This window comes from Fulmarus glacialis, unplaced genomic scaffold (assembly GCF_000690835.1).
Source record: "Fulmarus glacialis isolate BGI_N327 unplaced genomic scaffold, ASM69083v1 scaffold34279, whole genome shotgun sequence".
In the NCBI taxonomy this organism is placed as follows: domain Eukaryota; kingdom Metazoa; phylum Chordata; class Aves; order Procellariiformes; family Procellariidae; genus Fulmarus; species Fulmarus glacialis.
Genome location: NW_009231952.1, coordinates 12829 through 40642, shown reverse-complemented (window position 1 = coordinate 40642; position 27814 = coordinate 12829). Strand labels below are relative to the sequence as shown.

The 27814-nt window shown below is 37.1% G+C and overlaps 1 protein-coding gene across 1 annotated transcript; it reads right to left on the bottom strand.

Moving 5' to 3' along the window:
- On the bottom strand, nt 1-27739 carry MAP2K1 (mitogen-activated protein kinase kinase 1). The gene is made up of 11 exons (XM_009584744.1): nt 27610-27739; nt 22850-23060; nt 20608-20754; nt 17399-17476; nt 16820-16871; nt 8320-8444; nt 5186-5393; nt 4625-4689; nt 2952-3013; nt 1896-1941; nt 1-914 (listed from the first exon to the last, which is right to left on the bottom strand). The coding sequence occupies exons 1-11, from the start codon at nt 27669-27671 to the stop codon at nt 801-803; spliced, it is 1170 nt and encodes a 389-aa protein (XP_009583039.1). The 5' UTR covers nt 27672-27739; the 3' UTR covers nt 1-800.
- Nucleotides 27740-27814: the final 75 nt, after the last annotated feature.

Sequence of the window (27814 nt, the reverse complement as noted above, 5' to 3'; positions counted from 1 at the left end):
TTACTTGATAATATATTTATTAAGAGAATCCATTGCTAAACATCTGAAAGAATAAAACAATAGAGGATCTTCATACACTTTAGACACTAACACAGTTGTCATGAATTTTTAGGTTCAAAGAAAGCAAATTGCCTGGATCTTTGTCTTGATTCTGTAGAACACTTCCAAGAACTAACTTTTAAAAATCAGTTAGAAAGACATACATCACTAAATCCAAGTATGATGATAGGTTTTAAAAATAAATATAGAAATATGAACAAGTCTACAATTAGAATATTGCCCTGAACATTCCAAGAAATGCAGAGCTCTTGCCTTCTTTACCTGGAAAGAGAGATCTCTAAACAACAGCAACATTGGAACCATTAGGCCTAACTTTCAGATACAGTTTGGCAGCAGCAAAAGCATGCTTGACAGATACAGTTTTGGAGCATCCCTAACCCTTTTTGCATGGTAGATTAGGTAAGCATGATTGAAGTACCAACAATTTACAAAGAATCCTGATAAAGTTCAAACAAGCTGGGGGTAAACACCCCCAGCAATATTTTCATTAAGAAAGAATATCCATAATCACTTAAAATCAGCAAGCACTTAAACATCTTAATGTTTTGGTCAGTAAACAAATGTAATCCAATACAATACCAATTAGTTTATGACAAAATTTAAAACCATTTGGCACATGCTATAAAGACATTCTTCCTTAAGAGGTGAAATACATGTTTGAACAGGTACAAGCTGAGGAAATAGGACCAAAATAGCATTGTTGTTAACAGATGTACAGTATAGGATTTGCTCTTCCATATTCAGACTCCAGCAGCATGTGTGGGTGTAGTTGGTTGGTTAAGGCCTATGGTTGAACAAAGCCACCCCGCAAAATCCACCTCCTCCGCTTCAGATCTCTTAATGAAAGCATGAATCTGAGCAGAAGAGAAGATGATTATTCAAACACTCAATCTGTTAAATAATAATTTCAAATAACATGAAATACAATAAATCCAGTTTACTTTCAGTATTCAAGCAATAAAATTTGCAAACCACATTAAATGACCAGGAGAGCTTTTCTGCAGGATTACTGAAATAACCAGCATACAAAATGTGCACATTGCAAAGTATTCCAGAGGAATACTGCCTACACAGTGCCTATTGCAGAATACTTACACCACAGTATGCGATAAGGATGTGACTCAGCCACTTGAGATAATACTCTGGAAAAATATCTGCCTGTGCACAGAAAGGCTTTTTGTAATAGAAAGAGTCTGATTGCATTTTGCACCCTTATTGTACAGCAGGATCAGGCCAGGGAAAACTTGGATTTTCTGCAGCAGAACTTAAGTCCTACCATTACACTTAAGACCATTAAAAGATCCACTGAAATTGATAAGGTCATTTCATGCAGAAAAAAAAGTGCAAGATTTGTTTGTGTCTAGTAGTTCTACAGATTTGGCAAGGCAAAGCTGATGAAAAGAGAGGCAAATTTTGTGTTTCACAGAAGATGATAAAAGTGTATTTGACTAGTCCATAAGGTATGTGGAATTTTGTTCTTTCTTCCTCTTAGAAGTAATAATCTATATACTTTATTATTGACTAAGAAACCCAAGAAAGAGAGAGAATTCTTTTGCTAATTAATTTAATAGCATTAGGTCTATACTAATTGTAATTGTCAAATGACAGACTTGAAAAACTCCTTGGCAGTCCCTGTTCTAGGAGTGTGTGAAAGCCTGAGGCCCCTTGACCTCTGGATCAGAAAAGCAGCCCCCCCTCAAACTGTCTGAGCTGCTTGTGTCAGGGGCCACAACCTACACTCTGGGCCATATGCTCTGATCCTGATCTCAGGTCAGCTGAGGAACTCAACCTGCACAGAAGAGTGCTCTTAGTTCAAGTTAAGGACTTTCACTTACCATCAGCTGCTTCAAATCAGCTCTCTCAGCAGGATTTTTAATTAAACTAGGAAAACAAAGTATTACACAAGTTACATACTATTATTTTTAAAAATAAAGATCAAGTTATATCAGGTTGGTATAGTGCTTTGGTCCCAAGAAGATACCACTCTAGATAAAAGCATTAGGTAATGTAGTGCCTCTCAAACATAGATCTGGGTCTGTAAGCAATTCCCTTCTGTAGGTTTCACAGGTATAGTTCTAGGCATGAAATCCTGAGTTGTCTGATACTGTTCAGTGGGGGCAGGAATGAGTGTCTATAACCAAGCTGGAGAGATCAAATTCCCATTTAAACAAAAACTCAACAATATGAATCGCTTTATCCCTCAAGTTTCTTTTACCCAAGTCTTTTCAACCTCAGTATCAAGTACAGCTATTGTGTTACTGTTCTGCCTTTTGGAAACAGTAAATAAATATATGTAGCTTTTAATAAATAAACTAATTTTCAAACTGCTATGAACTGCCTCCCTTAGCACTGAATATACTGGTTCAGTGCAGGTATCACTGAAGTACACTTGGAAAAGTAAGTAGATGGGAGAATGACTGGTGTGGTAAAGATGTTAGTTCAGTGAAGCACTCAAAGAAAAAAGCATCTGGAGCCTGCAAGACTTCTGCATCATATGGAACAGTCACTGCAGAATGCTGTGAAGGTTACCCTTAAAAATAAGGATCCTCCTTTAGAAGCGTGTTGTATGATCAGGTCCATAAGTACTTAGGTGTCTTCAGTGCTGATAAAGTACTAATCTAAGTTGCATACAGAAGATCATATCTTAACGAGGGGAACATCTCTCAGCTTTGGGGCTCCCTTTGGATGCATATGATGTCAAGCTGGTGTCTGTAAAATGACCTTTAGGCACATTAACAGTTGGAGAAAGAGGATTATGGTAACTGAAATTACTCCACATTTGCCATGACCTACAAGTAGGGACTCTAATTGCCAAGTTATTGATACAGTAAGACAGCAGGGCTGATCCCAAATGCATCCCTTTGCAACTTAGCCATAGAGAAAATACTCACCATTTGTTAACAAAATCTTGAAATTCAGAACCAAACACACCATTGGGCAGTTTTGGAGGTGGCTGAAAAAAAATAAATAAAGAAAAAAAATCAGCAGTCATACATGATGATGCACAACCTACCCAGAGATCTACCAATTATATGTCCTATATCTGGGCAAAGCTGTAAAGCCCGAGCACTACCCAGGCCTTCCTTCAAAGCAGAGCTCTAAAACAAATGTCAGGCAGATTTCAGCTTCCATGCATAGGAATAAAGGATGTGCTGTCACATGATTGATAAAAGTAAAGGTGCTGAGTGCTGAGTTTATTACTGACTAATTTTGGTCATTACTCTCACAGCTGCTGCATTTTAGGTGTTTCAGTAATATATCAGACCAGAGAGTTTCTATGGTGTGGGGTGTTTTTTGTTGTGCTTTTTTTTCTATACACACACCTGAATGAGGTTAACACAGCCTTGAGCTGTCATTAAAGAAGGCTCAGAGCAGCTGGCAGTAATTAGCACTGTGTTATTCTCCTCACTACTAATCTCCAGTTTGGGAAAGGGAAGATGCCCTGCACATCATTAGTTCCATAATCCTTTTGATCTAAATATTCTGTCCCAGGGAATGAGATTGTTCAGGTTCTGAATTCAAAAAGAATTCTTATAAAGAAAGAAGAGGTACTATACAAACCTGTGTATTATTTCTTGTTCTCATGACATTTGTATGTACAGAGTTGAGACATGGCCTGCATTCAGTTACTCATGACTCACAGTACAGACTTTGTTGCATGTAGCAGCTCATGCTGAAGATCGCTTGCACTAGCAGAGGTGGCAGAAGATAATCTTGCCAAATTCTCAATTACTGCAGCTTTTCAGCTTAAACTGACCTCCTCAGGGGTGCTACAGGAGCAGGACCATAGTATCTTAAGTAATCCAATGCTAACTCTATTCCAAGAATTAGTGCTGTCATATTAAAGTGTTATGTCATATGCAAAATAGGTTTGTAATTTGAGAGGAGAATCGTGCACACAGACGAGGAACAGAAGCAGTTCATTAGTACATGTACAGTAGCATAAGCAATGCTAGTCTTTGCAGGGACCTAGGCACCAACTGTGCTTTTTAAATATGGGCGTCAGACACACCTTTATAATTCATTCACCTGGAACAATTATGTTATCCAGCTGTTACAAATGATAGCTAACATGAGCACGCATTTTTTTGTTTGGAAGGACACAAGCAGTAGAGTCATGTGAGTTTCAGTAGCACTTGTGAAAATATTGGAAACAGACTATCAACTCTAAAATACCAATTGCTATTAACTAGTCTTGTAGCTTAGCTATTTGAAAGATACAGTATTATAAATGAGATTATTTAATTTGTTTTAGTCTTATGAGCAAAAACCCGGTTTTGCATATGCTTGATCATACTGTTTGCTATTAACTGTCCTAATAGGTTGCATGATCCAGGCTACAAAACCCATAAACTTACTTAAATGATGCAAAGAAATGAACTAAAATTTTCCTGGGAATAATTTAAAAATCAAGCCAACACATAACAAGGATGTGTCTCTCATACTGCAGCAGTAAAAGATCAGAAGACCTGGCTTATCCTAACACTAACCCCACCCCCCCTCAAATTCTGGAATGCTTTAAAAATTTACAATTGTATTAGTACAAGTGCAAATAGTTGATTACCTCATTGACAATGTAATCAAGAAGTTCAAAGATTGCCATTGGGGGTCTGCTGTCTGGTCCATAGGCTAAGAACAAATCATAGAAGTGGAAAAATACAGTGTTACTCTCCTCCCGTGGTAGAGGTGTTTTAAGAAGCTAATAGTCATGCACTCTATTCTTATATAGCATCCAGTAGATTTATAGGAAAAAAGTGAAACAGCAACAGGGTAATACTTTCATGCAAAGAGACATTGTTTTCAGGTCTGATCCAAACCATTAATTTCACTGAGAATTGTCCTATTGTACTTTGATCAGCATTGCATCTTAGAGAGACGAACCCTATCAACAGAATAGGATCTTAATAGTGCTCATGAACAGCTCAGTTATCAACAAAAGGATCTCTGGTCCTTGATTCTCAAACTCAGATACCTCCCCATAGCAAGACTGAGCCAGGTGCCCAATACAATCCTGATTTTTTGAAAGTTTAAAGCCACGCTATGCAAACTAGTATCAGGTAAGGAAGACCTTTAAGCTGACAGAGAAGGGTATTGGAAAAGAATTTAGCAGATTCTTGTAACTTACAGCTCACTGGTCGACCAGGTGTTCTCTGCCTCGGCGAGGTCTCAGTGACTGGAGAATCTCCCTCTACTGGGCAGCCAAACATTAATTCAAGCTCCTTAGAGTCAGGAGGAGGAATCGGGTATCTACCAATAGCCATTTCTACCAGCGACAACCCCATACTCCATATATCCGATTGCACTGAATAATGAGTTCCCTGTAGTCTTTCCGGCTACAAAAAAAAAAAAGGGGAGAGAAGACAGTATTGTAACAAGAAGGAAAAAAACAAAACCTGCATTCTGCAATAGCCTGGATAAAATGAATGATGAAACCCCAACTTATTAGTATGACACGTTCCAATGAGTGACTTATTGATCTTTTTCTTTAAATATCTCATCTGGAGTTCCAGAAGTTCCAAAAACATTGCATACCACCACTGTAAATAACTTTCAGGCTCTTCAAAAATGATGCTATTATATTGCTGGTTTACTACTTTAACATAATATCTAGATGTTACAACTATTAATAATGATGGGATAATTAAAGAACAAGAAAGCAACTGAACTACGGGCAACTAAAGATTCACCTCGTTTCCCTGAGAAGCTGTTCTTGGTTTTCTGCTTTGGGAAGGAGAGGGAAGATGACTTTATTGATTCTATATGGGTCCAAAAGTGACCTGGTGCTCTAGGAATAATCTTGTCATTTGTGACACTTCTCAGCTGACACCATTCTGATAGCTCTCTATAGCAGAAATGCATTTATACAAGGCCTATTACATACATGCATACTGCAGTTTTAGATCGATAGTCAAATAATTCCTAAATAAACTGTTGAGCTCTATAATCCATTGAAATGATAATAAAACATAACATACAGATTGAACAATAAAGTATTATGCAGGGCACAGACCTTTCCTGGAAGTATAATGATTGAAAAATACATACAAGATGGGAAGATAGACATGTGTTCTGCCAGCTTTATGACTTGCACATTATGGCCTGACAAACAAAAATGCAATAGGCTTAAATTTTTCCTCAGGAAAAACCAAATTAGAAAGGGACAAACACAAACAAATGCAAGTTCTGGATAGATTATATACACATGTTAATGTAAGTATTACGAAAATGTACGCAAGTAAGACAACAGACTCAGCTAAAAATATATTTTGTATTGTTCTTAGGAGACTCGAACACAGGAAAGATATTTAGGTAAGCGATTTTTTGGTCAGTTGAATGATAATTAAAACTGTATCTGGATACCCCAATCACATTGCTCCAAAGATCCTCAGTTCTGATCAGTGTACCTATCTTCTGTTTCTGCCTAAAGAACTAAAACATGAGGTTAGTCCTTAACTAACTCCTTCTGCTTAGTTTTTGCACTTGCTTTATCAGTACTATGCTAAATGCTGAAGATGGTTTCTGCAATTTTAAAATTTTGCATTTTAAAAATGGATCCATTTTTACTAAGACTTCTCAAAGAAAACATTCACTTTGCTTTTCTGTTCTCTTTTTAAAAATCAAGCTCATGTTTTACAAAAACAGTGCAGATTTTTGCCTGACTATATGCGTATTTTGGAATAATAAATATAATTTGAAACTTACTCTCATAGAATATGTAAGAATGCAGTATTACTGTAAAGTCTCTTCCCTCTGCCATAATGGGTGATAGTTTTGTTAAATTAGTTTTGCAACATTTACTGAGATTATATTTGAGCCTTCTCCAATGTCCCACCTCAGCTAGTTCCAAAGCCATCTGGATAAACTACACAGTTGCTGGACAATGGATAAAGATGCCCCAAAAAAGAGATACACAGTAGATTTTCATAAAATGTAAGCATAAAGGAAGAAGTGAGTGGATGAGAAAAAGCAGGAGACACACACAGTAGTAGTTATACAAAAATAATTAAAATCTAGAAAGTATGTTCAAGTTAAGCATTGTTGATTGTACACACCTTCATTTAGTAGAACAGGACGTTGTTTGGCATGTAACAATTCTCTAGCTGTTACTTGAAAAAGTGTGCTAAGGAAGATACTGAAAGAAAAGGTACTTCAGGTACTATCAAAAAGAATAAATAAAATCACCATGATGGCTTGGCCTGTGACATATGGTGACAGAGAGCAAAGCTAAATCTCAGTCTGGTAGAAACAATAAATTGAGGAAAACTGAAAGCAGACAGCACTTTACTCTCATTCCTTCTACTAGAAGAAAAAGGGAAAGCCAGTAGTATGTCAAGGGCCCAGAAGAGATGGAGCTGTGAATTTTTTTTGCTAATTAGCAACAGCCCCTATATGTATGTGGGAACATAAGCCACGGTTTTATTTCAAGCATGTTACCAATATTAAATGACAAAAAAACAGAGAATACTGTCTTTGATGAAGAATACTTGTTGAAATGCAGGTCCCATGCTGAGCAGAAGTAGCATTATTACGCTTTTATCCTTCAAGTTTAAGCCCACACAGTTTCAGTCCTACAGCAGAATATCTGAACACTCTGATTGTATGAGTTAATTGGTTGTATGCTGAACAAGGTGAGTACATCAGAATAAAGAGATCTTATTTCCATTAACTGTGACTTTCACATAATGCAAAGAGTTCCTCTGAAGAGCAAGTTTCAAAGTATTCCTCATATATAGGAATAAAGAACACCCTGTAAACAGTCTCAGATTAGCTGCCATGGCTTGTCCACACTAGCCCCGCCAATGCTTTCTCTTGTTGCTGCAGCCGTTTTGGGTTCCTGGGAACGGTCACAACAGGATCGCTAGCGAGGCAGAGCTTGCCTACGTAAGTGACTGCAGCAAAACACTGGAGTGGAAAGAGAACCATACTTAATAAGGAAAGCAAACTAGAAATATTGGGCTTTTTTGGAGACACATGTATACAAAATCCAAATGCATTAATCGATTGGATTCTGCAATGTAGACGCAATTGCATCTCTTCTGTAGTGTTATAAAGTATTCCAAGTTGCTTGGCTTTTCTTGCAACAGTTCTTTCCCCCCATACACAATCTGATACGATACTGGAATATTCCCGGAATGCAGGAAGCGCTGAACTGTGAACAGCAGTAGTAACAGCAATAGTTGGTTTCTTGTTTGATTACTGGCATTGTGATAACTCTACCATAACGTATAGTAAACTCAAAGCTGTAAAATCTGTACTTACAGACATGTAGGAGCGTGTGCCAACAAACGAGTTTGCCATAGAATCTATCAGTTGTCCACTGACACCAAAATCACAAAGCTTGATTTCACCTCTAGAGTTTACCAAAATGTTAGATGGTTTAACATCTGGAAAAAAATGAATGGATGATTTATATTTATAATAGATAAAATGGGAAATTTGACAATGAAAGTAACATGAAAGGTGAGAATTACCACGTGTCTCCCTTTGTTTCCCTTCTAACTATGACACAATTCTATCCCTTCTCTGGTAATACTCAAGAGAAGAGATTTGGTTCCCTACCCAGGCCCATTTCACAGGCTTTCTATTTAAAGATAAACAAAAAGATTTTTTTAAATTACACATGCAAAAAGGCTGTTAGTTTTAAGTTTTGATTTCACTCTGTTTCTTTGCTTTCAAATATGAAGTTTGGGCATCTACATCCTCCTTGCAATGACTAACATTTGAGATAAATTTGAAAGTGTATGTCAGCATAACTCCTCTTTAGTTATGTTCTTTTGCCTAGAAATAATCAATAAAGAGGCCCTACATATTTATTTTACAAAGCTCAATGAACTACGGCAGCCACACCATCATCCCTAACTTAGTCTTCATGTGTACATAAACATAAATCATCCTATAACAAAACAGTTCTTGGAGTGTGTTCTTGCTGTTCTGGGTTTTGTTTGGGATTTTTTTGGGGTGCTGGGTGGTCTTGGTTTTGTTCGGTTGTTGTTGTTTGTGTTTTTTTTTTTTTAAACTCTGAAAAAAATAATTATCCCATTATTGAAATGCTGCATTTAAAATACTTTGAGATTGTTTACCTGTGATAGAATCCCCTCATGATTTTGAATTCACACTTTTTCTAAATGGAAATTTAATAAGGGTCACTGGTAGCTAAGCAACTAATAACAGCTATTTGTGAATACAAAGGTACAGAGAACAATTGTTTAGTATTTCTTTTATAGCTGTAAGAAGTTTTTTTACTATACCTTGCTGCTTAGCTGGTCATTACCAATGCATTATAGAGATAAGTAATCAACAGCTCACATTTGAAAAGTAATGCTACAGAAAAAAAGAAAAAAATTGGTTTTGAAGAAAGTGATCAGCTCAGCCTATCAGAATTTCACTTTAGACTATTCAAGAGCAGATCCAGAAGTCTATAGTCTGTAGTGTATTTTCATTTGTTTTTCACTTTTATACACAAATATATTCCAGGTAGCTTTCATTTCAGTGACTGAGGAACTGACCTTAGTTTGTGATGTCAACTGGATGTCACTGGAAAGACGATACTAACGTGACTCCTCATGACTGGGAAAAAAGATCTCCATGCAGAAGATTATGCCTCACTGAACAAGATCCATGGAGATTGGAAATGAAAACAAAACTATATTTTAGCTATTTCTCCCCCCAGCCCCCTTTTAAAGAAGAAAACAAAGCTTGAATAAAATTATCTACTTTTGGAACTCGTGGCTACATTTTCTGGTTCCTGACACCACCTTTCTAGGCAACTGAAACTGTCCAGGCACACTGGAAACAGTGTTTTGTGATGATTTGTTTATACACAAGTTCTTCTAGGCTCAGCTACAGGACAGCGAGCCTACAGCTTGCCCACCTTACCTGGAGAGAGCATCAGCCCGTAGAAAATCCACACAGTGATCTAACACAAACTACTCCCTGGTTTTAACACAGAGGAAGTCGTGCCTGTGTACATCTTCCTTCTACCACAAAGAAGATCCCAGCTGCTTTTGCCAGGTACAGTCTTCCTCCTTATGGAGGGGGAAGAATATGGGCACATACTTTGTGTGTACTACTTTTAATTCCCCATCCCTAGGAAAGTAACTGGCTTATAAACATCGCTCTCCTCAATAGATTTTCCCCCTGTAAGCACAGCAGAGGTACTGGGCAGTTTGCGGAGCTGTTCACCAGGCAGGAAACAGAATGTTAAACACTGGTTAACTCGGAGCAGGTCTTCAGTCAAGAGAGATTTTAGAGGCCTTCTGGGTAGACAGCTGAACCTTCTGCAAGTTCTACCTCCTTTGTGCAACTTTTGACTACTTCTAGAGACCTCAGCACAAGTACACTTCACAATGAAAAGGAAGAATCCAGTCTAGGAGCTTGACCTATCCATTTAAAATTCCAGCAAGGAAAAAACAAAAACCCAACAATACACCAAAAAACAAAGAACAAGCAGATGTTGGTGCAGCAAAGCAGGCAGCAGAGATTAGAGACTCCCAGCTACACAGGAATCTGCACCTAGAGTTCTGTGTAAAAGCAAGGTGGAAAAAAAAAGTTTGCAAAATACACTGGAAGCACTGCAGAGCCTGAACAAATTACAGATACGGCCTTTAGATTTGTACTGCTTATCTATGCACATCTACTAGTTCAATTCAGAACAAAGACATAAATCCTTGCTTATCTCTACAGCTCATGAATACTTCATGTTCATAATTAAATGGCAAAAAATAACATTAGCATTCCACTGTCAGTGAACCATATGACATTCTCTTTATAAGCATCTTACATGCTCTAGAATCCGCCTGGTCTTTGTGGATTTTTTACCTTCAGTGTTTCTCTAGCTGATAATCCCACACTGTACCTTTCTTACAATAGCACAGCAAACCATGACTCCTCACAGGAGTTTTATATAAAGCTTGCCTTTCCCTGAGCATTTTCATTTTCCTCGCAAGGCGCTCAGTGTGATCAGAGTGTGATGTTTGGAACGCTGCTGTCCTTCCACCCCTCTAAATGTAGCATGCTATGCTATTTTAACTCTAGAGTGTCTGAGCACTTAAGCAGTTTCTCTGGAAACCAGAGATTTGTATTGCCAAACTTGCAAGAAACAGACAAATCTAGAAAGGAAGACCAAGTGTGCTACATAAGTATTTAAGTTTTAAAGAAAATGAAAGGACATTCCATATATCATCCCAGACAATCCAGAAACAGAGCTGTGCAATTCTAGCGAAGTCCTTAGCCAGTCCAGAGGGATGGATACATGACACTGAGAAGTGAGCTAGTTAATACAAAGAAGTTTCCAGGATTTACAGGATGTCTTGTAATCTCTGTAAGAGGTATGCCTCCTCTGCCTGAGCCCTGCTCCCGCCCCGCCAGGCACAAACCTAGTTCATTCTGAAAGAACGGTGGCCCTGGACATTATAACACCACCATCAGGCAAGAATTTTTGTACAGAAGTTACTGAGTAGCCAGACACTTGAGAACATATTTGTCTTGCAGCACATTAGTGGTATCTTCCAATCAATTTCCCAAGGCAAGATCTCATGAGAATAATCAAGAAACTAACACACTACAACAGACCACTGACAGCATCCCTCTTGTGTGGTACCTCCTACTCTGGAGCTGCTGGCTGCAAATTGGAGTTCAGAAATCTTGCAAAGCACTTTCTATGCAAGAAGAGATTTTCCAGAAAGAGTTACACTGCAGACTGTGCTCAAAAAGAACTAAAATTTATGTCCTGATAACTTACAGGATTTTTATTCATCCAGAGATAAAACACAGCAACAAAATGTTTGTGTGTCTTAATAACCTGCAGCAATATACTTTGTAATTAGTTACAGGACATTTCTTTCCTTGTCATTTAGTGCCTTCTGGTATTAACCACAAAGGTAAATAGGACCACAGAAGTAGCATTTTCTATACCATTCCCTGTTACAAATACCTTTATTTAACAGAATAGGAGATATTATGAAAATATCTACCATGGCCACACTGCTTGCCCTTTCCTTTTCTGTGCCTGCTTTGTATCCCACCAGTTTGTCTTTCAGAAGTTTTGCAATTTCTATCATGTCTTTTCAGAGAGGACCAAAACAAAGCATGGTAGTCCAGATGAGCTAACAGTCTATAAAAAGACCGTATTTCCCGTTCCTTCCTTAATAAGCCCTAATGACTTCTTCCTTGAGGTGTCTGTAATGACAAGCGAATATTTTTCCCCAGAGGTCACAGTTAGTCCAGGATACATCTGTGCGTGGAAGCAGTTTAAGCTGAACCTCATGTTGAGCAGCTACCATATTCCATTTGGTGTTTTGCAGTCCTTTATGCCTGTCACTACTTCTTGATCAATCCAAGTAAATGCGTCACTACCAAGTTTTGCTGATTTTTTTTTTTTTTTTTTATTCTTTTCTTTCAGGTCAGCATTATTATTTGTCTAACAGCAGCCTCTTGCATTCAGAACACTGCGTGCTAGCTTCTGCTGATAATTATGGAAAAATTAACATCTTATGGAATCTTTACCCTGGAAGACACGCCTGTGAATTTTTGCCCTATGGTGATGTTGTAAGTCCTTTGTTTTACTGCCCCACAATAATGCCAAAATCTCAATTGCACTAACCGTCCTCAACTGCCATCAACTACACCAACATACAGGCCCTCACCACTCTCTACTCAAAGAGAGTACTCAATCTCTTATCTTAAAAATAGTACTTTGATGAGGTTGCATAGCCCAAGAAAAGTAAGTCATCTTCAACTGTTGTGTATGCACTTAGTCTATTGGACAGTTCATCAGAACACTAAAAGCTGGACAAATAAAGCATTACCTGAAGCTCCTGACAACTTGATTTAAACTGATTTTTCTTCCCCAGATTTATATACAGTGGAACAAAAACAGTGACATAAACACTTGATTTATAAAATATACATTAATGGGTGAGACTAGTCAAGAAACCAAAAAACAAACTGGATGCCTATGAGTTTCAAAGGAGGGATCCCATACACAGATTCCTCCTCCAAAGTCTTATTTTGTGCCATTACATTGCATCAAAAAAAAACCAAACCCAAAAACAACCCACCAAAAACAAAACCCAACCAAAAATACTGAGAATGGTGTGTTTATTTGCTGGGTAGGCAATACAGCTGTTTTGATGTGAAACAGCTCCTTTTTTAAATAAAAAGATACAAGCTCACATTTTGCATCTTACTGTTAGAAGATGTTTTATAGCATCATACTTGTACTTTTCCTGGTAATCTCAATGGCCAGGTCAATATTACAAACTTTCGCTGATATTGCTGTGTCACACACAAGTAATAAAACACAGTAATGGAATAAATTCCTCCCTGAAAATGAGTTATCACAAGCCTTGCTCTCTTTAGATTTAAGAACAAATTTTTTTGGCCTTCTGTCGCTACATACTCATTTTTAAGTCTCCCACTCTCACCACAACACAAAACCAAAAAACCTTACTAAACCAAGCCCTCCAATTGCACACATTTTTCCCCAGGGACAGGATGAGTGAGAACAAACAGTACATGTCAGATGTTGGTCACACTATGTCAGTACAGTGCTACATAATCACTGAGGGCAAGCTATAGGGGCTAGAGAAAGTAAACCATAAAAATCTCCAATTATTATAGCTGTGTCACCAAAATAATGGTGACCCAGTTATATCAGGAGAAATGTGCTTTTACTATTACTATTTATTTCAGCTGGTATCCAAGAAAAAGGCAGTTTGGAAAAGCGTAACTTTGCCAGAAAAAGCTTCACCTGCAGTACAAGTATAACATATTGCCATTCTTATACTACAGACCTGGCTTCATTCTGGCTTCACTAGGTAGCATCCTTAATCCAGGGCCATATGACTCTATGAGTCCTTAACATGTAAGAAATTAAAAAAGCCTAAGAAAGAAAATAAAATTATAATGTAAGAAGGTTTGGGGTTTTTTTAATTACAAAAAGGCCAAGCATCTAATATATCAAATAGCAGAGAAGGCAGTACATTTACAATGGTATTCTTGGATTTCAAAGCCACGTTTAACATTCAGACATGCATTATGTAAGCATGTTCTGACAACACTGAACACTACTGACACCATTTCAGTCTACATACTTTTTATGTATTACGTTTCTTCCATATGCCAGTCCCTCCTTAATCACAGAGTACCACACAACAGTACAGCCAGTATACAGTTGAGCATTAGTCACCCTCCAGAAGAGAACTTCACACTGCAGGACATCATCTTGCTCATAAATCTGACATGCAGGAAGCTGAACCAGGGCCCTCCTCAACTAAGATGCTAAGCTGTAATAGCTTAGTCTAGTCTGCCAGCTTATACATGAGGTCCAACTTACATATGGAGGTCTACAAATAACACACAAAGGGCAACCTGTAAAACAGACAGACTGGTGGACAGTACCAAAGATAGGAGCCAGCAAGTTTGTCTCCATATGTCAAGAGATGGAAACATTGTTCTCACTGGTTTTCCTCTTAGCTGCTAGCACTAGCTTTGATCAACTTCCAAAACGTCATTTTAGCTTCCACTTTATCAGATGTCACACATTTCAATGAGAGTTTCTGCAAAAAGTGTACAAGGTCACGTATTCCTGATGTCATCAGAGCACACAGCATGAAAACTGAGCTGAAAAAATAAAAACCACAATTTGTACATGGAATTTTACACTGCAGGGCACATTCAATCTAGTAACATCGGAAGCAACGTAGGAAAGGAACTTTTGTTGGTTCATGCACTTAAAGTGTAATCTCTGATGTAGCCAACACCATGAGGTTAAGCTGCACTTACACAAGATCAGAAGGGCTTTATTTTAAATTTATCAGATTTACAGATTGTAAAACTGGGGAAAAAAAAAAAATTTGCTGTCTCAGCAGCCAGCTGAGCAAGAGCAACCTAAAAAAAAACCCCAAGCAACCAACCCCAGGTAACAAACCACTGCTGTGGCTGAGTTGAAAACTTACAAGATACAACAGTCAGTCTTCCAGTATGCCCTAAAATAAGATGATCTCTTTTCCAGGAGTCTGCCTTACGCTCTGAACAGAGACAAATGACTTTGCAACTACTATCAGAAATCTCTACAGTGTCTACCTCCAGCCTCCTTTCTCCAGAAGAGAGCTATATTTGATTGTTAAAAAAAAAAGCAACAGAAACGTGTAATAAACACAGTCTACTTCATGTGTAAGGTGATCCTATATACAAATTGTATAAACTAGGATTGCTAATTACTCTTTCTGGTCCAGCCAACAAATGTAAACTCAGACACATATTAGTGTCTGATGAAGATTTTTTATAATCTGAAGATTGATCTCCTATTGTACAAAACTCACCGAACAGTTGGCATGGTTTACCCATCTTGCATGATCACTGCAATGAATAGCACCATTCAAACAAAAACATGAAATGCTTCATCTCCAGTCTTCAATTTACACTCACATCAGGAATAATGGAATTTATTACTTTACCATATCAAGTGTCATTTTTTTTTAATGGAACATGCAACAGATTAACGAAAGAGCTAGATTTTAAAAAGGGCAACTATAAGCTAAAAATAAGGCAGGGAATTTATTTTACAGTAAAGTAACTAAAGACCCCAGGAGTGTATAAGCGACACTCATTTTATGTAGCTTCACCATGTTTTTAGAATCGTTTAAGTATAAGAGAGATGCAATTCTGCATGATAGATGTCTATAAATAGCATGTGAATATAAGACAGCTGGTAGAAATAGTGACTTTCTTCTAAAGTTTTAATGGCAGTAACAAGTGTTGAACTGCCAAATTAATTTTAGGTCAGAGGTTTTAATTGTGAATCTCTCCAAAGATTTTGTTGTCACACTTAATAGATCTGTTACTATCAAAAGACTAGCAGTTGCAATGAAGAAATAGATACAGTGGGACAATGCTTTTTAATATAGTTTTCTTCATAAAGAATTAATTATGCCATTACAAAACCCCATTCATACGTATCTTATTTTAACTGTCTTCTGCTCCTCTTTCTCTCTTAGCTGAGTACAGGAATGGAAACTACATGAAGAGCTTACCTCCATACATGTGGCCTCATTTCAAGTGCTGACATTTCTAAGAAGGTTACTACAACTATACTAGACAGGGTATATCTTCACTGCAGCTACACTAGGCAATAGTTAACTTGGCCCAAGTGCCACTCCTGCAGGTAGAAATGTTTGAGAGTTTCTTCAGTACACAGTATTGTCCAAGACTGCAGCCTCTGCTTCTGTACCTGTCTGTGTTTACCTAGAAGTTTATCATGCACTTTTTTGTGTTGAAAAAGCATTCTTCTCTTCTCAGAAAATGCAGGAAGACTTATTTGCTATTTAAGGGAAACAGAGATTGAATCACTCAGGTCTTTCAACATATTCCTATCTTCACTGCAAAGGGAGTACTTCTGGTCTCAAGTTAGATTCCCAGCTCTAGCACATACTCCCAACCAGCCAAATCACTTTGGCAGCAAGCAGCTTCAAACACAGAACTTGAGACAGAAATTCTGTGTGCACGTATAATGCAAGCATACCGGGTTTTAGCATGGATTATAAACCCAGGTAAGCTGCAGTAAGATAGCAGAAGTTGAAGATGCATGATAGTCATAGTAAGACATTTGGATTAAAAAAAGAGTTTGCCTTACACAACCTGAGAAAAACCCTCTGAACCAAAGTCATATGAACCATAAAGAACCATCATAGAAAAAGCATGTATTTTAACTTGAATAAAAATTATATTCAAGAAAAGTTACAATGTAAAATTTTCTCACCTCTGTGCATTATTTTATGCTTTTCTCTCAGGTATGTGAGTCCTTTTATTACCTAAAGACAAAAAGAAAAGTTTTCAATTTATGAAACAGAAGAGATAATTGCACATGCTTTGTCTGTACAAGAATTCCAACCGAATGCAATCTAACAGAAAATCACTGCAAATCAATATTTTGTTTTAATTTGTCTCTCAAGCTCAGACTAGAAAAACAGAGTCAACCAACCCCTTACTGGAAGTTTTGCATACACATCTTGTTGCACAATAGATATGAAAAGGTAACATTCAAATATTTTTAATGAAATGTTAATTCTGTTCTTATCCAGAAGCATCAGCAGATACAAAAGCAGAAAATCAAAGCAAACACAATAGAATGTGTTACTCATTCTAATGCCCTGAGCTACCAAATAATGACATGTACAAAGACTGCTTTTTAAAAGAAAGCAACACACTTAAAAATCTGGCAATACTTCTCTCTCCCACATCCTTCAGTCCTGAAGTGGCAGCTTCCTGGATCTGGCATTACCACACTGAGACACAAATATACCGACTTCCAGCCTTTGAGAGCTATGAGCACACTTACCGCAATGCTAACTTTGCCCAGTATCTGCTCTGGAATTCTTCCAGCCTTTTTCAGTACTTGATCCAAGGAGCCACCATCCTAGTAATAAATGTTTGAATAGTCAAGCTTTAATCAAATTACTCTAAAACATTTTAAACAGGACTGTAGTCTGAAGCTTAAATTTGGTGAGAAAAAAAAATGTTGCTTTTCATGTTTGATTTAACATTGTTATGGTGCATATCTGAAAAAATCAGTCAGTTTTATGTTTATTTTAAACAAACATTTGGCCAGTAACAACATCCACTCAAACAAACACTTCACACAATGATACTCCCATACTAGCATTTCCATGGTTTAGCTCTTGTTAAGGAAGTACTGTCCACAAACAGCTGTTGACCAAGCATTAGGAATTTTACAGACTTCTGTAACTTTCAGACCAATGCAACATACATTAACATGCATTTTTTTTCCTTGTCACAGCCATCACATGATACTCTCTCCCCCTCCAAAGACAGAGTGAGGAAGATTGAAGAAGCATAGAAGATTTTATGATCCTGATGACAAGGATGAAAATTCATCACACTGGAAAAGACAGAGTTCTCTTCCCGAATATAATGTGTGCCAGTGCCACCCCATGATCATAATTAAACCCAGATCCCTGTTCCCCTCATCCCCCAGATGAGATCCTACACAGAGAAAGTTGGCCTCTCTTAGTTCTGTATATCCAGGGTGACCATCAACTTCCAAGGATGGAGGGTTGATTTGGCACGTCTCTCAAAGAACCAATATAGGAAGAAATATTTTTGAAGTTTCATGGTAAGTAAGTCTTGCTAATCTTATTAGGTTAAATAAATTGAATGCATGAACACATAGCCCCCAGCAAAGTCAAGTGTATTCCACTGTTGCTAAGGGCTTCTGAGAAGGAAAACTAAAAAATGCTATTTATTTTTAGCAACTGATTCAACAATAGGCTTGTGCATAAGTTCTAGATTCTCTAGAATAGAGAATATACAATCAAAAAAGAAACTAGAAAGTTATTCCTCAAATTAAAAAACAGTATCATGTTGTCCAGACCAGCATCTGCTATCTCCCAGTACTCAAGACAAAAATCCAACTTGAGAAAGTAATTGCCTTCTGCCTTAACCTATCCTTTGAAAGTGTTCATCACCATTTATACATGTAAAGAGAAAAGCCAGAATGCAAAGTTTTATTACTTGAGGACTAAAATCTAGCACTCTTATGAGAAGGAAAGTATACAAATACTTATTTGATCATGTATTTTTGTAAAAAACACACCCACATACACCACACGATTAAAAATACACCAACAGAAAAAAATGTCTATATAAATCTCTTATATAACCAGTCTGCATTTCTGGACAGCTGTCTCTGCTGAGACACCAGTATATTAACAAAGATTTCACATCGAAAAAACACTTCCCCCCTCCCCTTCCTGAGTACTAGCTCCAATCCTGGAAGAGGCTGAATACAATTCAATTGCCTAGTGCTGGCTGCAACCTTCAGTGTCTTTCAGGAGCAGACTCCAATCCTTTCGCCTGTTAAATACCTGCTGCTAAGCAAAGTTATGCATTGATTTTGAATGTATGTACCTAAAAATACCAAACACTCGAATCTTCCAAGTTCCATGCCTTTTCCACCTCCACTTTTGGTTCATATTCATACTTACGTTTTGTAACTCACTGTTAAAAATAAAAATTTTGACTGACAGTAATTGAAAAAAAAGGTACGTGCAAAAAAGACAATGGAGACTCATCTAATCTTTTATCCAGGAGGAGACCAAGAACTTCCACCTAACGATCTGCATTAAGCCAACAGCTTAATGGCTTAATTAAGACTACAATTTAAATAGTCCGCCTTCTCTTTCTTACTGATCAATTGTTCTACGTGTAAAATCTTGTATCCAGTTTGACTTAGACCTGATTTCACAATGCCTTCTCTTAAATTGAAGATATGTCTACTGTCAGATATATCCTTCCCTGCTTAGGAACTTGCAAACTCTGATAGCTCCTGTTAATTTTCTCATTGACAAATAAATTGAGATTCTTTAGGCCTTTTATTTCTACATGTAATTATATCCCACCACCATCTCTCTTTTGGCATGCGTTAACATACATGCTCTTATAGCAATTGCAGAAGTGCACATTTGTGACATTTAATAATGTATTCTGAAATGACACCCAGACAGTCATTTTTAACATCTATTTTCCTATTTTTCATTATTGTTTTCAATTTTGAGAAACTAACTTGTTTATAATTCCCAATAGCCATTTGTATTTTGGGGTATGCACACCTTCTATTCTGCTAGCACATGCTTAAAAACTGGATCATGATCGCTCGTTCCTAGGCAACCATCGATTTCTTCTAAAAATTTCCGTAAGAGAAGACCAGAGAAGCATTAAAACAATCACATGTATTTTCCAGGAAAAATAAGGTTTCTCTCCAAAGAAACAGCTTTTTCAGGGAAAAAATAAAAAGGTCTTCAGATTTATTGTATTTCATATTGTTAAAAACATCCTCTACTAAGCAAGTGAGGCAAAAAATTTGACTGGCCTTTAATTACAGAAAATTTACTTTTAGTGTTTGGCTCCATATGGTTAGAGAAAGGCAAACAGATGCTGAGAAGAATGTGTACTTTTCTATTAAAATGAAACACAGTTAAAAATATTTTTGGCATTAGAAAAGTTGTATAAAGATTCTTTTGGGCTTGTTCACTTCCTGTGCACTATTCATTATGCTTGCATTTTCTGTAAAATTTGGGGGTCGGGAGGAAGGAAACAAAATATGGATTCTTCTAAATAAGAATAAACTAGATTCTCATTATCATAGTTACTAAGGACTACACAGCTGTAGTATCAGAGTGATCCAGTCCATTCTGCATAAAAAAATCAGAACAAGTGTCGAAGTAGCAGAATTGGGTAAATATTTTTAAATAAAACAAAATAAAAAGGACTATGGATAAAGAAGAAGCAATTGGAAGGCTACATTTGTACAGCTTAGACTTCTACAGAACAGCAGATAGAGTAGAAAGGGATAAAATAGATCATATCAATCCCAGCCTCAGATTTGCAGAGTAAATCCAAAACACAGTATTTGATTCTTCATTCATGCAGAAAGGTCTACTTTGTTAACTTAAGTCCTGTTGACACTCAGGTTTTTGCATTAATGGTCTGTTAGTAACTTCAAGCTAGGACAGATTTCTATGTACTTACCATATGTTCCATGCAAATGCTGATTTCTCCATCACTGTAAAAAGCTCCATAAAAACCCACTATGTATGGAGAGTTACACTCGTGTAGAACTTGCAGTTCACGAATGATCTGGTTTCGAATAGCTGGCTTGATCTCTAGATGAATTAACTGTAAAATAATCCACTCTTATTATTTTCTTAGTGGCAAAGCGCCATTCAGAAGGAACAGGTTGTTCAGAGAGGTTTTCAATACCTAGCTGGATAAGGCCCTGAGCAGCCTGCTCTGATCTCATAGCTGACTCTGCTTTGAGCAGGAGGTTGGACTATATGACGTCCTGAGGCCCCCTCCAACCAGAATTATTCTATGACTTAACTGTAAAGCAATCCATCCTTATTTTCTTAGTGGCAAAGGGAAAAGAAAACAGTACAATACAGCATGAGAAAGTTGAAACATCAGCACCCATGAGAAGGTAGGATTTACATCTCTTCTTTTCACAAAATACTTCTCTATCAGAAACATTTTGTTCCAGCACATTTTCCTCGCTTATCTCTCTGTTATGGACAGTTCAGAAACTGAAGCTCTTTATGTTGACGAAAACCATGAACAAGTATCTAAAGGAAATGTGTCAAAGACATATTGACTCAGAAGCAGCTGCTGAAAAATACCTGCACAGGTGTTTGTAAAGCATTAGTGGAAGGAATGAGCCGAACCTCAAATTAAAAACTCCCCAAACTGAATCTAAATCTAAAGGGGAGATTACATAAAATAACTTTGCTCAGTTAGACTGTTTATCTCATATAATACAAAAAGTGTATTTCTTTTGTGAAAGGGAACATTAAAAGACATTATGGAAATCAAATTTTAATCAATATATGAAAGAAAAATTGCAGTTCAGCAAACATCTCAGTTGCATCAAATATTAATGAATTGGGGCAAAATTTCCTATTAAACCTACAGTAGGTGAAAAAAAAATCAATTAAATTGATTTAGTTCAAGAAAACATCAGTGATTTGTGTATTTCGTAATTCTCACACCTCAGAAGTGGGCATTTTTCTTTGTTTCTCTCCAAACTGTCAGTGTACTTAGCATGGTTTATTCCTAAAGTCAGTACATGCACATTTTCCTTTAGTTTGCTAAAGATGACAGTGTACTCTTCTCAAAAAAAAAAAAAAAACAAAAAAAACCCACTGAAGTCTTTCAACTTCTCAATTTAAAAAATTGAGGTTCTCAGCAGTATAACAATGGGATCTGGGATTTGAGCGTAACCTGTGTTTTATCCTTCTCAAAGGTTAGGTTATGTTTCCCATGAACCACAGTAGCCTGCCTGCCATCTCACCCACTGCAGTACAATGGCAGTCCTGACACACTGCCTCGTAAAAGTGCCACCTGTGCAAAGAGCTTCACTCCTGGAAGGAAGAGGCATGAGGTACCCAAACAGAAATAATCAGGCAGTATCAGAGATGTATTTCCCTTACTGTATTTGGTTCCCAGAGATATTCAAGGGAAGTGAAAGCTCCTCACACAAACAAAATGAGAATTAAAATATCAAGCTATTTCAGTTAAAAAGAAAAAAAATCTCAGTTCTCTTACAAACTAGGTCACAACTGCTATTGGTTGTAAAGCATAAAGCTGAATCATTGAAAAATACTCTTGCCAGAAGGACAAGTACCTTTTTGCACAGAAGCCACCTGCACCCCATGATGAAACTATAAAACAGGAGATGTCACTGTACTCTAATGCATTCCCTCATTCTCAGTTTTTTTGAGTTCTCATTTTTTCCAGTACCAGAGGCCCTTTTCTGGGGAAGGAAGATCTTAGGACAGGTGATATCTTTTCCATTCCTCTAAACCTATGTCCCAGAATATTGTCACTTCTCCGTAATTTATACCTTTCAGTAACTTCTTTTAGGCCTTCTACTCATTAGTGAGTCTACCACATATTCTTTGAAAGACATATACCCAGCTGAAAAGATCGTATTTGTCAAAAGAGGGAGTGGGGGGGAATTGAAAAAAGGGGGAATGAATGCCTATCCTTTCATTGCTAACACATGGGACACTTTCTGAAAAACTGGGAAGTTTAGGAGAAGCAAGTGCAACCTTTCCTACTTTTTGAAACACATCAACTTCTCTGAAAGTTGGCATTAAATAGTCTCTTTTTTTGTGTGTCAACACCACTTGTTTCTCTAAATAAAGTCACTGTATTTCATCAGAGACAACCTCCTTAATAAAAATCATCCCTAAGTTCCTGATTTTGAGGCACTCACCTTTCTTGCCATTATGAGACCAGAAGGCTTATGAGATACTTTAAAGACCACACCACCATTTCCTGCTCCCAGCTCACTGATCTTCTCAAAGTCGTCATCCTTCAGCTCTCCAACTTTTTGTTTCTGGGTAAGGAAAGCTTCAAGGCGCTTTCGCTGCTGTTCATCCAACTCTAGTTCTTCCAGCTTCTTCTGAAGTGCTTCCAAATTTGTCCTGTACAGCAGAGAAAGAACAGCTCGATTATTAAGCTGTCTGAGCTTACCCAGCAGTGTTGCAAGAGGAAGAGCAATAGAGCATTGAGGTCAGAGATTAAATCCACCACATTTTTGCACCTATATACATTATCTAGAAGGACCTGACTTTGTACAGTCATCCCCATGAGACACATATATTATTGGAACTCTGATTTAAGTAAATAGTATTTTATTCCAGATAAAATAATGACATAAACACAGACAGATGATACCCAGTTTCCCCCATCTTTGAGGTTCTGTCCAAATTCATGCATGTTAAGTTTCACTACCTACAGGAGTGGCTTAATGACTCAGCAGTTACGATCAGCTATCTCATGAATCACAGCACATCACGCTATTTTTAGTTTCGCGTTTTCAAGGATTGTGTTGTAATCTCCTACAGAGTTTGTCTAAATATTTTATCTACGGATTTTCACATAACTATATAACTAATAATCCATTCAGAAGCTGCCTATTTAGATACCAGTAAAGAGTTATCAAGCACGGCCGAACAAACATGCATTAAAAACACGTCCACTGGAAACACAGAAGTCTTTTTTTTTTTTTTTTGAGTTTAATTGGAGAAAAGAAACAGCCCAAGGCTTTAAGCTTACTTTTTCTTTTATTTAAGGGCACATCTACTAAAAACCTAGTTTTAACATCATTAAGCAATACAAAATAGAAATACAAAACTTTAAACAGTAGTTAAATTTGGAACTACAGGCAGAAGTTCAGTTTCCCAGGAAGATTCTTTTTTTAATAAATTATCTTCAGATCCTATGAAAATGCTTCATTCCAATAACATGGCAACTTAAAAGCTCATTTAAAATTTCCCGCTTCCAACTGCAACAGTAAGTTGCTGCAAGAGTAAATATTTAACAGCAAATATATGTTTTCCTTAGCCAAATTTAATGCAATGTTCCCAGGGAATACAGTGTTGCTAGGACGAAAAACTTGAGGAACAGAGTCTACTTCAGAGTCTAAACCACTTCCCATTAAAAAAATATAAATTTCACCAATAATCAAGAAAACTATTTCTATTCATCACTTCATAAAATGTCCACTTTCAAAACATGCTGTACAAAGACATTCTCTGAATGCCCAGTAAGGGGCTGCTCAGTTGAGAAGATACAAGGTTGATTCTCTGTAGAAGCAACAACAAATAAGCCCCAGACTCAACAGAAAGGCAGAATAATAGGATGAAACCCTGAACTCATTCATTAGAGAGCCTGCATTTTCAGGCAGGATAACAATCTTGGTTTGACTGTATCTAAGGTTTAATCGAGGCAAATAAAAATAATACAAATATTTACAGCTCTTCCTTACTAAACAATCACTCTGAAAGTTTAAGCAATGACGCACTCCTACTTCATTTATCAGTTTAAATATGTTAGACAGGATGCAATTGCTAAGCTAACCTAGGAAGTGATAATGCTTAGAAGAGCTAAACTGAGGAAATAGAATGAGATCTTTCATGGAAAGGTGAGTTCTGTTCAGTCTGTTATTTTGACATTTTAACAGTTCAAGCATAAAATTACCACTCAACACTTGTGAGCAAGTTCCACAAAACACTCACCCTGAGCAAATGTAATTTGGCAATGCTGCTCAAAACCAGAACAGTCTTACATAGCAAATTTCGATGTATTTATTCTACTGTAGTTATAATACCAAAAGTGTCTCTACCTTAGTATAAAAATAACTTCATTTTGGTGCAGATACTTCATTTTCAGGATATCCTACAAAGAGAAACACACTCTTCTTTCTGTCCTCATACCGTGCTTCATAGCAGTATAATCATACTGGAATATAATCATACAACAAATATCCTAGAGCATCCCTGATGAGAAATTTCCCTGTGTAGATAAGCATGGCTTATAGGAACGTTCAAGTTAATCTGACTTACAGACTCTGTTTTAAAGATGAACCATTAAGAGATACATTTTTGAAATCTTTCTAAAATGCAAATCAGAAAGCAAATTAATCACTGGATTATTTTTTTCCCCTCAAGTGTGCCCAGTAAAGCAAACAAATCCCAACCTCAAGTCAAAGTAATGTGTGTCTCTTCTAGAACACAGCTGAACTAGCTCTTCTCACACTATGAACGCAAGATAAAAATTGGAGCAAAATTAAGCACCCCTTACTTTCCTACAATAAGCTCCGGAACAATGAATGCTGGATGCAAACTCTGTATTTTACCCTAGAAGTTACTGTTGTGAGAAGACGTAACTCACGTTTTCAAAGAAGAAATACTGACAAACCCTGCCAGTACAGCACGCTGATACACTCCCCATGTCAGACCGCCTGCGGTCAGCGAGGAGGTGAAGTGCTCTGGTCCGCGACTTGCGAGGCAGAGAACACGTTGCTTGCTCGGGTGGTTTGCTCTTGTAGCAGGCTTGAACAACAGCAAACTTTCTACACACACTTGACAGACACATAAAATCAGTATTTTTTTATTAAGCAATATGTTAAGCATTGGGATTTTTAGGAAGAACAGAATATTTTTTATTCTATAAAACCCTAAACAACTAGTAGAAATGGAGAACAGAAATCCCTGGTATTTTTGGGGCCACATACCAAGATAGTATCCTTCAAATATTTCTGTGTATTAGAAGCAGAGCAACTTTAATTCAGTCATTAAAAATAAACTTTTTCATAGTGCCTTTTACCTGCTTTTACCCTGTGCTTATACCAAAATCATGACTGCCCAGAAATTATGGCCTACTAAACATATTAAATTAATGAGGCAGTTTTGTTGGATGCAACTTTTGCAGAGAGAGACCTATTATTCTGTATCACTGCTTTAAAGAAGTCAGGACCACATAGACAGCTCAGCATCCACTACCTGGATCTTTCTTTCAAAAGAAGCCAAGACAATTTAGAGTATACAACAGAATTCAAAGGAACATCCAAATAACTTACAGTTTTGTTGAGTTAAGTTAAACATCTCTTAAATACAAACACATCAAGCTCCTAAACATAGTATTTCAATATTAAAAGCCCTTTTGATATATAGGGCCAGATTTTCAGAGGAGCTCAGCAAGCAACACCTTTAGCTCTCTCTGAAGTCTGCATATGGACTTAGTGCCAAAAGTGCCCCCAAAAAATCTGACCTTAACAGGAAGTTTCAGTTTCCTTTGAAAAATCTGGTCCAGTAAGCCACAGCAACAAGTGATCTTTATCTTTATTTACAAGTTTTGAGAAGGAACTTGCTATCATTTTAGGGATTACTGAAGCAGGTAGGGCTGCTCATTTGGCAAAATAAAGAAACTAGAAACACAGAAACAGGACGCCACAAGGCTTTTCTTACTCTGTTTTGAAGAAAACAGCTATTCAGTTTTTCCTCTCAAGCAGAATTGGTTTTCTGGGTTTGGAGACAACACATTGGTGCTTGAGCACATGACTTGGAGCAGACAAAATGCTAGTGTGATGAAACAAAACACTCGGTGATGCTGATGCTTTAGTAACAAAAAGATTTGCTAAGATAGGATTTATCACATTTACGTTAGTCTAACATACATCTGTATAAAGCTTTTTTTTGTTGTTTTTACATAGCTCTTTTCAATCTCAATAAACTTGGCATTCACCTAAAGTACAGGCATTTCGTTGCTTGAAAGCATAAATTATTGCTGGGGTCCTTGCTCAAACACTAGTTAGAAGATTCCAAAGGCTCTCATGGAAAAGTATTGGTCCCATGAATCTCTGCACATCAGGTTTCTCCATCTAGAATGTGGCCACCAGCAAAATCACCAGAATGTTCTAAGCTCTAATGGTAAAACCTCCATTACTTCCAGTGACGTGCAAGACAATAACAGCAATGGTGTTCTCAGACCTCACTTGAATTTTTCAGGACCAATTCTCTAAACTAATCTAAAGACTTTTTGTGAAAGGTATTAACCCAATAAATGCATTGTCAGAATTACTATTCAGAATGTAACTATCAGTAACATCTCCAGTTAGTTTTATGATAATTGAATGACAGACATCAGGACAGAATTGATTTTTTTCATTCTGGTCCTTTGCTTGAAGCACTAAATATTAATCAATTTCAAATGTAAACAGATAAATATTAAAAAAAAAAGTATTTGTGTCATCAAAATTGGTGGTGGTAATTGACTCTCAGTATTTCTAGGAGGCAGGACTTAGGTAGTTTCAGTTTTGAACTCAAACTACTGTAAGAATACTATCCCCTAACCGGTAACTATTACTGTTACCTGGACCCTCACCATATAAAAGCATCACAGCCAAGTTGCAGCACAAAGCACATACAGAAACAGGTGAATAAGTAAATCATTGCATGGGAAGTTTTACAAATGAAACTAAACCAACACATACAAAATACAGAAGAGGGAATACTTAAGTCAGTTCATCACTAGGACACCATGAAAATGTTAAGGAAGCTTTGGTAGCTAAAAGTAGCAGCATGCTAATGTGCTAATGTCTACCTCCAGAAGGAGCACTAGTAGTTACTTAATCTTATATAAAACTTTTATTCAGAGACAAAGATTCCTATTAAAATTCATCACCATTACCTGCTGCAGTCTTGGAGTTGTTTTTTCACTGTCAAAGTGCTACGCCTTTGCCAGAGTTCCATCAAAGCAGGAAATCATCAAATCACCTCAGTGCTTCACTGTTCCAAGCACTACTCTAAAGCAATAGGTTATCATTTAATTTATTGCTATCAGTTTTAAAGCCAAGCACATAATATAATCCAACTTTCGTAATGTGATCATATGA

Bases quoted from the DNA above. Each gene is read 5' to 3' on its own strand.
- MAP2K1 (XM_009584744.1), bottom strand. From the start codon at position 27,671: ATGGAACTCTGGCAAAGGCGTAGCACTTTGACAGTGAAAAAACAACTC. The intron at 23,061-27,609 runs GTAATGGTGATG...TCTGCTGTACAG, and splicing joins CAACTCCAAGACTGCAGCAG to GACAAATTTGGAAGCACTTC. The intron at 4,690-5,185 runs GTAAGTTACAAG...ATTTGTTCTTAG, and splicing joins ACCTGGTCGACCAGTGAGCT to CCTATGGACCAGACAGCAGA.